At 32.1% G+C, this 12,993-nt stretch overlaps 1 protein-coding gene across 15 annotated transcripts in view; it reads left to right on the top strand.

The window, feature by feature from the left end:
* The window catches only part of PPIP5K2 (diphosphoinositol pentakisphosphate kinase 2), a 73,762-nt gene that overhangs the window by 7,223 nt on the left and 53,546 nt on the right, over positions 1–12,993 (top strand). For all 15 annotated transcript variants that reach the window (XM_045074518.1, XM_045074515.1, XM_045074513.1 and 12 more), the window contains 6 exons: positions 4,332–4,527; positions 7,267–7,357; positions 8,668–8,753; positions 10,005–10,159; positions 11,390–11,491; positions 12,652–12,813. In XM_045074518.1, coding sequence (XP_044930453.1) covers positions 4,332–4,527; positions 7,267–7,357; positions 8,668–8,753; positions 10,005–10,159; positions 11,390–11,491; positions 12,652–12,813 — 792 coding nt within the window. The remainder of the gene's footprint in view (positions 1–4,331; positions 4,528–7,266; positions 7,358–8,667; positions 8,754–10,004; positions 10,160–11,389; positions 11,492–12,651; positions 12,814–12,993) is intronic.

The following is a 12,993-nucleotide window of genomic DNA, read 5'->3' as shown; positions in this document are numbered from 1 at the left end:
TTTTTTCTGTCTGCCTTAAGCTAGAAAGTACTATTGACTCAGCCTCTGCTAGCCTACCCCTTTTCGCCTGAGTTCTTCTGAGTTCATCTGTGAACATCACTGACAGCTCAAGTCCATTTCTTACAAATATTGTCTGTCCCTTATATCTAGAACTGTGCTTGTCTCTCCTCCCTTCTCCCTTTTATGTTTAAACAATATCAAATTTTTTTTCACGTATTATTCAATGTTGTACTATGCCTCTTCGCTCTTGTATGTATTTCTTCATCTCTGTAAAATGCCCCCGCCTTTTTAGATTTTATTTATTTGACAGAGAGATCACAAGCAGGCAGAGAGGCAGGCAGAGAAAGAGGGGGAAGCAGGCTCCCCACCGAGCAGAGAGCCCAATGTGGGGCTCGATCCCAGGACCTTGAGATCATGACCCCGAGCCAAAGGCAGAGGCCCAATCCACTGAGCCACCCAGCTGCCCCTGAAATGCCCTTTTCTGACGGGTACCTTATGAATTGTTTTTCATTCTTCAAAACCTTGCTCATATTCCCTATACATTCTTCCCCTTCTCCTTGTAGATTTGAATACTTCTTCCTCAGTACTTTTTATTTTTTTAAAGATTTTATTATTATTATTTTTTTAATTTTTTATAAACATATAATATATTTTTATCCCCAGGGGTACAGGTCTCTGAATCGCCTGGTTTACACACTTCACAGCACTCACCAAAGCACATACTCTCCCCAATGTCCATAATCCCACCCCCTTCTTCCAACCCCCCTCCCCCCAGCAACCCTCATTTTGTTTTGTGAGATTAAGAGTCACTTATGGTTTGTCTCCCTCCCAATCCCATCTTCTTTCATTTATTCTTCTCGTACCCACTTAAGCCCCCATGTTGCATCACCACTTCCTCATATCAGGGAGATCATATGACAGTTGTCTTTCTCCGCTTCACTTATTTCGCTAAGCATGATACGCTCTAGTTCCATCCACGTTTTCGCAAATGGCAACATTTTGTTTCTTTTGATGGCTGCATAGTATTCCATTGTGTTATTATTTTTTTTTTAAGATTTTATTTACTTGAGAGAGAGAGCACACACAAGCAGGGGGAGGGGTGGAGGGAGAGGGAGAAGCAGACTTGCTGAGCCTGACATGGCGCTCTATTCTCGGACCCTCTGGGATTATGATCTGAGCCAAAGGCAGATGCTTAACCAACTGAGCCACCTGGGTGCCCTCACAGTACTATTTCTGTACCTTGACACATATACTTGTATTCCACATAGCATGAAGTACTACATTATTACTGTGATCTGTTCGATTCATAGCACTTTGAGGATAGGTAGTTTCTGCTTATCTAACTTTAGCATTTAGTGTAATTCTTAGACTATTGGTACTAATTAAATTGAGTTCAAATTTCTGTTGCATAGTTGACACTTTTGAGAAACTTGATTTGGTTCATTTGGCCTGCAGTTTGATAAAATAATTGGTTCCAGGTCATTCTCCTATTTTTAAGATTAAAGAAAAGAATTTCAGAAAAATAAAATAAAGGTATGGATTTCATTTTAGACATTAAATCTATCAAAATAACTAAGATCTGGGGCGCCTTGGTAGCTCAGTGGGTTAAGCCTCTGCCTTTGGCTCAGGTCATGGTCTCAGGATCCTGGGATCGAGCCCTACATTGGGCTCTCTGCTCAGCGGGGAGCCTGTTTCCCCCTTTCTCTCTGCCTGCCTCTCTGCCTACTTGTGATCTCTCTAAATAAATAAATAAATAATAAGATATGTTTTTAAAGTTATTTTCATGCTTCCAAGGTTCTACCTAATAAAATCCTATAATTTTGCCTTAATAATGCAAGTTTATTTATGCATTTTAACTTGGAAGTTTCTAGATCATTTTAACTAATGAATAGATACTAAATAGATCTGTAATAAATAAAATTTAACTTAGTAGCCTTTTTATAAATTATAGAACAATAGGGAATGTTAGGTTGAGTGCTTTTTTTACTGAAGTATAATCGACATAATAGTTTCATGTGTACAATATGGTGATTCTGCAATTATATACATTATGAAATGCTCATCATGATAAATATAGTCATCATCTGGCACCATACAAAGTTACTCTTATTGACTGTATTCCTTCTGCTATATTTTTCATCTCCACGATTTTATAACTAAAAGTCTGTACCTCTTAATCCCCTTCGCCATTTTTATCCATCCCACCTCCCCCCTTCCCTCTGGCAGCCACCAGTCTGTTTTCTGTATTTGAGTCTATTTGCTTTTTGTTGATGTTGTTTTGTTTTGGTTTTTAGATTTCACATGTTAAGTGAAATCATAGTGTATTTGTCATTCTGACCGACTTATTTCACTTAGCACAATACCCTGTAGGTCCATCCATGTTGTGAGTAACAAGAATTTTTTCTTTTTTATGGCTGACTAATATATATACTACACCTTCCTTATCCATTCATTTATTGAGGGACACTTAGATTGCTTCCATATCTTGGCTTTCGTGAATAAGGATGTAGTCAGCATATCTTTTTGAATTAGTGTTTTTGTTTTCTTGGTAATACCCAGAAGTAGAATTAGTGGGTCACATGGCATTTTAATTAATTAATTAAGTTAATTAATAAAGTATTAATTTAATCAAGTATTTATTTAACCAATAATGATTAATTATATACTATCACTATTAATTATTAAATTAATATTAATTATATAATAATAACAGGGACCTCCATACTATCTTCCACAGTGGCCATACCATTTTACATTCCCAGCAACAATACAGGATAGTGCTTGCTATTAATTATATAATAATAACAGGGACCTCCATACTATCTTCCACAGTGGCCCTACCATTTTACATTCCCAGCAACAATATAGGATAGCGCTTGCTATTTTTTGTCTTTTTGATAGTAGCCATTCTTACTGGTGTGAGGTGATAGATATCTCATTGTGGTTTTGATTTGCATTTTCCTGATGATTAGTGATTTTGAGCGTCTTTTCATGAATCTTTTTCCCATCTGTATGTCTTCCTGGGAGAACTGTCTGTTAAGGTCCTCTCTCCATTTTTTAATTGCATTATTGTATTTTTTTGGTATTGAGTTGTATGAGTTCTTCATATATTTTAAAAATTGGCCCCTTAAAAAAATAAAAATAAATAAATAAAAATTGACCCCTTAGTGGATATATCATTTGCAAATATATTTTGTTGGTGGGGAATTATTCATTAGGAACATCATAAGCTATATAGAGGCTTTTAATCAGGAAAGAATTGAATAACGGTACATAAAAGTGGATGATCAAGGGGGAAAAACAGTAGATCCCAGGGAGATTAGGCTTTACAGTCAAATTCAATACCAGTTTAATCTCTAAATTTCATGAGTTAGAAGAGGGAATGAAGAAATCTAATTTTAGACATAAGAAGAATAGTAATTTAAATCTGATGTTACCCAATTTTATTTTTAGATTTACAATAAGAGAAAGACTAGTAAAACACTTTTGAGCTCAGATTACAATATTATGTGAAACATAAAATATGGAAGAGGGAAAACTAAAAAAAAAAAAAAAAACAAACAAACTGGGCACAGCTTTATTTATTTGATAAAACTCTTCATTACTTGAATGCAAAGATCTCAGAATGAATCTTGAGTCATTTTGTAAACCTCTGAGTTACTTAAAAGTATTTCTGTATCTTGGTTTTTTAATTTTTTTAGTTTTAGGACGAGCCGTGGCCTTTGAGCTGTAGCAAGGGCATTAGGAGATGAGCAATACCATTAAATAGGAATATTTAGTATGTAGTGTAGATTGGAGTTCAAAGAACATTGACACCTCTGTTAGCAGTTTGGCTTTCTCCAAAATTTTCTTCCAAGTTGTTGTTGACCAACTCCTATTCAAGCTCAAACTACAAAAACAGTTTAATACTATATAATACAGCTTTGTAGTCAGAATATCTTATTTTAGGCAAAAGAATGTTTTATCCCACTCTCATTGGTCTTTTTACTTGGATTGGATAGGTTTGGGCCCTCATTTTTCCCTTCCTATTGTGGCAAAGGTAAATAAATACTAGAGATAGTTAAGGAAGGAGTATTTTTTAAGTTTAAAATCAGAACAAAAATAGTAACAATGTCCTGAAAGTGAAAGTTTTTCAGACTTTTGTATTATTTTTTATTATTTGTTATTTATTGTAACAAAAATGTAACTTAAAAAAATGCCTTTTTTGGTTAATGTATCATTTATATTGATTACATCCTATAGCTACTTCTGAAAAAGATTTAATATAGCTCTACTTTGGAGTTTGTATTAAGTCAACTTGATTTTTTGTTGTTGTTTTCTTTCTGTTTTAGCCACCAGAAAGACAGATTGTGGTTGGAATATGTTCCATGGCAAAGAAATCCAAATCCAAACCAATGAAGGAAATTCTTGAACGGATCTCCTTATTTAAATATATCACAGTAGTAGTATTTGAAGAAGATGTTATTTTGAATGAACCAGTAGAAAACTGGCCTTTATGTGATTGTCTTATTTCGTTCCATTCTAAAGGTATTAAAGAATGGGGTGGGAACTCCCTTTATCGTCTTATAATAAACCTAATACATATTAATTGTAGAATATTAGATAAAACAGGAGAATAAAATTAAATTCATCCATCTCACAGATCAGTGATGTTAACATTTTTATGTATTTCTTTTCAGCATTTTTTTCTCTGTGCATTTTTCTAAACAAATTTACTGTGGCTGTGTATATGTAATTTTATATTTAAGTTTTTCATTAGTTATATCAAGGAGTTTTTTTTTTTTTCGCCTCTATTATATTCTTCAAAGACCTAATTTTTTTTAAGATTTTATTTATTTATTTGACAGACAAGGATCACAAGTAGGCAGAGAGGCAGTCAGAGAGAGAGAAAGGAGGGAGCAGGCTCCCTGCGGAGCAGAGAGCCTGACGTGGGGCTCGATCCCAGGACTCTGGGATCATGACCTGAGCCGAAGGCAGAGGCTTTAACCCACTGAACCACCCAGGCGCCCCAAAGACCTAATTTTTAACGACATCATAGGGTGTCATCATGAGATTGTCCTATGACATAGTTAACTATTATCCTAACAGTTAGTCTCCAGTTTTCATTATTAGAAATATGGTTGTTATGAACTCTTCTAATGCATATCTTTGTTGGAGCTACTCTAAGTTACTTAGAATAAATTCTTGGATTATTGGATATTTTTAGCCATATGCTTTTGCCATACAGAAAATGATCTATCTTTCCACATATACATATTCATATTTTATTTCTAAAGAGCTTAATATTTGAATTTTCCATTTTACTTGGTTTCTTCTATAAATCAAACAGAGGTATTAATTAAACTTAAGTATTACTTGATGGTAAATTATGCCTTCATAGTAAAACCCACAAATCAAAATTATTAGTGAATATTTGAAAATTTGTAACCCAAGAATCTGTGAATTAAGTGAATTTCTAAGAACTATAATTTAAAAGATGCATGCTCAGTTATAAATGTATTCATATTAAATCACCTTGTTACCAAAACACGTAATCTCCAGTTATGTTAAAGTTTTACTTTAGTTAGGTGTTCAAGAAATTTCTCCTTCAGCAAGAAGGAGATGGAACAGGGTTGAGATTTTTTGTGCTCCTATATCCTATAGATAAGCCAAGGCCCTGGTCTTTATAAATTGAAGTCCTTTACTTCAGAGAATTTTAAAATTGGCTTATCCTTCAGGGTAAGGTGGTCTTCCCTTACTACCACATGATTTTTCCTACCATTTTCCTACCTTTCCTATTTGTTTTTGTCTGTAAAAACTAGCTGCTATCTAAGGTCATATCCCATACGCTGTCTCTTGGTAAGGAAAAAGTTCCTCTTTAACAGCAGTAACAGAACCAGAAAACTGTTACAGCGGTTCCTATATGCTGAATTCGGTTAAGATGCTTTAAATCATAGACACTGAGCTATCCTGATGACAAGTGATGAATTCTTCTCAGAGTCTTTACAAAACGAGAAGGGTTTTTAGTTTGTGGAAGTCATTCTTGGTATAGAGTACTTTCATTAAATTTTAAAAACTAAGAGGAATTTAGGAATGTCTTTTTTAAACTGACCATAGTTGTTTGTTTAGTTTTGTTAACTTCAGTATGCCTTTGTACTTACTTCCCCTCCAACTGTTCTGATAATAGTACAAAATACAGTGTCTTCACAGTAATACTGTAGTACCCAACGTTAAATTCTAAAGTTATGCATGCTTAACTGATTTTTACGCTTTTCCATAGATAAGATATCCACTAAAATATTGTCACTTAAGGAATATTAAATATTTATCGGGCGCCTACTCTGTCAAGGACTATACTGTTTGATATATACTCCTTTATCGAGTTCCTCAAAAACTCTACTAGATAAGACTAGTATAATACCCATTTACAGCTGAGAATCAGGGGCTTAGCGATGTTAAATAAACTTACCCAGGATCACAAAGCTAATGAAAGATGGAGCCAGGATTTTGAACCCTGTTTTATTAGACTCTATGGTATACTGCCACAACATCTCTTAATAATATATATTGATGGATAAAATTGGAGACTTTTAGTGTCAATACAGAGAGTGCAGTATAATTATTAAATGCTTTAGATTTTTTTTTGGACCTCTTACTATATCTGCTATTTGAGTTGTTTTCCATGTAATTAGTAGTTTTATCAAAGTCTAGAAATTTTAGGGAGTTAATTTCTAATATCTTAACAGTGACCTAGTAGCAGCAAGTATGATTCTATGCATAAATTTTATATTTAGAGCATATCTATTGTATGTGAATTAACTTTTGTTTTTGCTATTTTTAAAGGTGCATAAGTTCTTTGAATAATTGGCAATTTATATGTATAAATATCAAACTAAAGTGAGAAGTTATATTTGTTTTCTTTTAAACACCAAGTGATTGTGATACACTTAATTATATTTAGATTTCTCTTTTGTACATGAAGTAATCTTAACTTGTTATTAGGTGACTTTGAATAATCAGGCATTGACTAACATGTCAGTGCTTTATATTTGGCTATATAGCCACTGGCTTGTTATGCCTTATCAATCAAATTAACTAGGAAAAAATAAGACTTATTATTAATACATGTCAAGTTTTATGTGTTTTTCCTTGCTTTGTATGGAAAGCAGTTATATGCATAATTAAATTTACCTTTTATGGGAAGTGATACAGAATCAAATTGATATAGTTATAGATGTCAACTTATCTTGAGATTATACGGAATATGTTAATAATATGTGTTCTTAGGATTTCCACTGGACAAAGCAGTTGCCTATGCAAAACTCAGGAATCCATTTGTAATCAATGACTTGAATATGCAGTATCTCATACAAGATAGGTGAGTGATGGAGATGGCTGAATTAAGGGAAGGAAAAATAACATTTATTTAATGCCTACTGTAAGCTGACATCAGGTGTTTTCATATATATTAATTTGTGGTATCCTCTAAATAATACTTAGAAATAGGAAATTATACCTAGTTTTATAGATGAAGAAACTTGAGACTCAGGGAGATGAATAAATTTGCCCAGAGTCACAAGTAGTTCAGTCAATAGTGGAACAAGGACTTAAACTAGGTTTGTTTAATTTCCAGAGCCTACCGAACCATTGAAAATTTAGTTTCAATTTGAAATTATGAACAGTTTCTCTCTCATTTGACTAAAGATGAAATTAGGGTTGTACTCATTGAACTAGACTTTTTTTTTAATGGAATAGTGCAATATCATGATATATCTCATGATATATCTTAGCATATATTGAAAAATATCTCATGATATTTTTGAAAAAAATCTCATGTTTTGAAAAATATCTCATGATATATCTTAGCATTCATTTTACAGGCTAAAAGCATGGATTTCTAAGAAAAACTGTAGAATACAAATATATTTATTTATTTTGTTTGAGTGCTGTTTCACTCTGATGGCTACCATATAATTCCGCCAACATTTACTTTTCTTTTGTGTTAGGATTATTGTACGAGATTATATGTGTGAAAATGCATTATAAAGTTTAAGGCCCTATAGTTTTCTGGTTTTGTTTTTTTTTCTGTTCTTCCAAATAGTACAATATCTAACATTTTAAAACATTTTCCCTAGATTTACATATTAATACATACTTCTTTGTTATAAATATATACATAAATATGTAAATGTATATTTACTTTAAGAAATTTAGAAAATAAAAGCAGAAAGAAAGGCATTTAACCCTACTACCGTCTATCCTATTTTTTCATGTGGAAAGCAATACATATATCCACTCACATTTTACACAACGAGGGTCACTTTTCTTTTAAAATACCATGAACATTTTCCCATGTCATTAAATATTCTTTGAGTATAAAGTTTTTAATAGATAATATGCTGTCATGTCATATCACAACTTTGCATTTAACCATTTCTTTTTATACATTTTTATTCTCACTTTGAAATATTAGTGTTTTAATATGTCACATAAAGTATTGTGCATATATTTTTGCTCTAATGAGGCTGAATATTTCCTTAGAAGTGTTTAATATTTTTAAATGATTTATTTGTTTATTTAAAAAATAAGAAGACTGGATACTCATGCCTTTTTAATTAATACAATAGTAATAATGTACTCTTCAAATAGAGCAATAAAACTTAAAAAAATGTTTTCCTTTTTCTTCAGGAGAGAAGTATATAGTATTCTTCAAGCCGAAGGTATTTTACTTCCTCGTTATGCAATTTTGAACCGTGACCCAAATAATCCCAAAGGTAAGAATATGAGATTTTGAGTAAGCTACCTTTTGTCATTCAACATACTTTTGAGTTATTTCCTTTCTAATTAAGTAGAAGGAATTCAGAGAACTCATACTATTCTATTTACTTTTTTTTAATGAGCATTTTGCTCAGTTAAAGTGTGCCACTATAAGCTAAAAGGCCCGCTAATAATTTAAAAATTATACATCCTACTTTTCTTTGTTCTACATTTAACATATGGAATCATAAAGATTTTTGAATTACATGCTTAATAAATTTGTATTGATTACGGGTGATCGGTAATCAGGTGATTTATCTGTGGTTGTTGAATTCAGGATTAGAAACTTCATGCTAAGATACCATAATTTCTGATAACTGGGAGTTCAGAAATATTACTACTTATTAATATCCTAAAGCACCCTTTGCTTCATTTTTCTGGTTATCTAAAACATAGCATGTAAGTTATATGTAACATTCTAAAAAGCCAAGATAAATGTTTATCTGCTTTAAGAGTTAATATTCTGACAAGGGTATTTTGGGGAATTTTGTTGATTTTATTGTAGTTTAAAGCAACTTTTGTTAAAAAACTAGATATAGCATTTATTATCAGTAACAGAGAACTTCTCTTATTTGTCTAGAGCAAAAAATTAATTTCCTGATTGGTTTGCTTGCTTACTTTATATAGGTTACTTTAATAAGTTAAATAATTTCATGTTTTATGGTATCTGTGATACAAATAATTCCATATAATTTTCAGGAGATGGTAGCAATCTAGAAAGATTTCTCAGTCTTTCTTGTTGGCATCATTTCATATCTAATATTGAATTCTGTGGGATGACAAGGTAAGATGTCAGGTTCATAAGATTTTGAAGAATAACTGTAGTTTTTAATGTCATAGATCATAAATCTTGATGTATATTTTTTGTGTAAATATTATTTTAAAGATGATTTATTATTTTAGCAAGAGAGGTTGGGGAGGGGCAGTGTAGAGAATCTTGAAGCAGACTTCCTGCTGAGTGTGAAGCCAAGACTGAGCTCCATCTTCAGAGCCATGAGATCATGACCTGAGCTGAAACCAAGAGTGGGACGCTTAACCAACTGAACCATCCAGGCACTTTTGCATGACTTTTTAATTAAAATAAAATCATACGTTATCCACAGTTACTTTTCTTTGTAAACTCTATTCTAGTAAAAACTTAAACAATAATGTTAAATGTAGCTAATATACAATATGTAATTTTTTCTGCTGTTATGTTTGATTTTTAGAATGCAATCTGATTGAAGGGGAAGATCATGTAGAAGTAAATGGTGAAGTTTTTCAAAAGCCATTTGTGGAAAAGCCAGTCAGTGCAGAGGATCACAATGTTTACATTTACTATCCCACATCTGCAGGTGGTGGAAGTCAAAGACTTTTTCGAAAGGTAAACCTTTGTTATCCTAGGGGATACTGTTACTCATACTTCATAGAAATTCTATTAAAAGTAACCAAGTATTCAGTAGAATTAAGATTAAATAAAAATGTACCATTCAGGTATAAATTCAAACATATCCTTCTTTGTTAGAAAAGCAAGATGTTATTTTAGTTATTTAATTTTGTTGATGCAAAATTTCTACATACAAAATACCAAGAAAATTACTTGATTTTCTTTCTATCTTCCATTTATGTATCTGGCATATGAGAAATACAAGCAAAGATCAGTAGTTTGTAAGAAAAATGGCCTCCAAGATAGATAATTCATAGGCACAAGTAATATCTATAACATTTACATTCATGAAAGTATGCTCAAAACTGTACCCATAATAAAATAAATGCAAATGAAGTCTAAAAGGTAATGACATTGAATTACTTTTTTGTTAACACAAAATCAAAAAGATCGAGATAGTTGCAAAACAGGCATAAGCCCAAATGTTGTTAGCAGAAATGTACATTAATATAGCCTTTATCCTCTTAGCAACATAATTTAACAGTGTATTAAGATCAAAGATGCACGTATACTTATAAGCAATTATGGAAATACAAAGTAAAACACAGTGAAGTACTATTTTATATCCATTAGAGTGGCAAATATTAAGTTTAACAATACCAATTATAGATGAGGATGTGGAGCAGTGGGAGCTCACATACATTGCTAGAAGACTAAAAATTATTAAAATAGTTCATAAAATATTTTAGATTTATCTTTGTAAGTTGAATATGAGCACCTAGTAATTCTATCACCTAGTAGTTCTACTTGTAGTATGTACCTTAGAAATGCCCTTGCACCTGGGACACTTAAAAGAATATTGAAAGCAATACTCTTCTACTGGCTAAAGGTTAGAAGACAACCTAAATATTCATTAATAAAATGAATGAATTATGGTGTACCTATACAGTGGAAAATTCTGTCGTGGAAAAAGTAAACAAAAGAGGGTTACATGCAAGAACATGGCTGAATCTTAAGAGCATTATTCTTACTGTTCATTGTATTCTTATGCTACTTAATTTACACGTAAGTTACATTACAACAACTCTATAGTAAGTGTTGTTAAATACTTGTTCACCAATAAAAGTTTTTGGAAATGTCTAAGATGGAAATAGATGATTAAGAAGTTATATTATAAAATGAGATGAATAACTTAGCTTTTATATTTGTGGACATCTTTTGTTTCAGATTGGCAGTAGAAGTAGTGTTTATTCCCCAGAAAGCAATGTACGAAAAACAGGCTCATATATATATGAAGAGTTTATGCCCACAGATGGTACTGATGTAAAGGTAGGATTGATTACAATATATTTTAATTTTGCCTTTAGTTTATCAGTGATACAGAAAAAGGGATTACCCCAAGGATAGACTATATTCTGGATCTCTTTCTTTTTATGACTAGGGATTCTTTATCTATTTTGTATTATGAATGCCTTTGGCAGTCTGAAACCCGTGAACCCTTGTTTTAGAATCATGTTTTTTGATGCCCAAAACAAGATTGCCAGGGAGACAAATTTTTTTGAAATGTAGTTATAAAAATATTTAAAAACCAACTTTGTGATACAATAATATGTGTGCTTCTTTAAAAGGACATTAAATAATAAAATATAGTGGGTTAAGGGTCTAATAGCCACTAGTTTCTAAGCACTGATTAGTGTAAATGATGCTCTGAGATCTGTGACAACTGTAGTGTAATATAACAATATGTTTGAAATTTCCTTGGGTGACAGATAAGGTCTTAATTGCTTTACCTTCAACTAATCTCTGTCTCATGAGAGTATCTTTTTTTCTAAGGTATAAACCTGATTGTGAACCTCTCCTTTAAAATTCTCTTATGGATTTTGTTAACTGTAGGGTAATAATCAAATTCATAAGGGTGGCATACAGAATATTTCCCAGTCTGTTCTATGAACCTTATTTCTTACTGTATAAATGGCACCAAATAACTTACTCTTACTTTAATACATCGTGCTTTTTAATGCTTCTGGCCTCTGTGTTTACTTAGGGTGCTGTTCCCTTTCTTTTCTGCCTTTCAGCATATGCTGCTCCTCACCACCACCATCACAATCTTTCTTTTGGCTATTACTTCCTTCTATAACGTTTCTATAATTATTTTTACTTCTCCTTTGGTTAAGCTAAAAAAAATTTGGGAAAGATCACATCCTATTCAACCTTGTGTTCCCTCATCTCGCTCAGAATAATCATTCTCTGTAGAGAACAGAACTTCATGTTACCAGTTTTGCCATGTAATTAATTATTTATAATCTTTTCCAGTGTATTGAAAATTTTGGCATGTGAAATAGAAAGAAGTGTGAAAAGAACAGTCTGGAGACTGAAGTATTTTTTTATTGATTTTTTTTTCTTTTGATTTGTTGTCTTGCTTTTTAAAATTTAATACATTTTTTATAATATATACATTTTTAATGTATATATTTTAACATTTATTAAAGGTTTATACAGTGGGTCCAGATTATGCGCATGCTGAAGCTCGAAAATCTCCAGCTCTTGATGGCAAGGTGGAACGAGACAGTGAGGGAAAAGAAGTTAGATACCCTGTTATTCTTAATGCACGAGAGAAATTAATTGCCTGGAAAGTCTGCCTTGCTTTTAAGGTAAGATGTTTTACAGGCCACATGGACCCTTGTAAAAGAAATTCTAATTTTCTCTCTTGAGTAAAAGAAATGTTACATGGGCATTTAATAAAGTGCCATTAATAAAAATATACAGTAAATGAAGGCCTTTGTTTTTCTGTATTCTTTCTGTGTTATGTAAAAGGGAATTTTGCCTATTTG

Source organism: Mustela putorius, unplaced genomic scaffold, assembly GCF_011764305.1.
Source record: "Mustela putorius furo isolate JIRA1106 unplaced genomic scaffold, ASM1176430v1.1 tig00537350_pilon_pilon_pilon, whole genome shotgun sequence".
Classification (NCBI taxonomy): Eukaryota; Metazoa; Chordata; class Mammalia; order Carnivora; family Mustelidae; genus Mustela; species Mustela putorius.
Note: the sequence above shows the minus strand (reverse complement) of the source record. Positions and strands in the feature narration are given on the sequence as shown.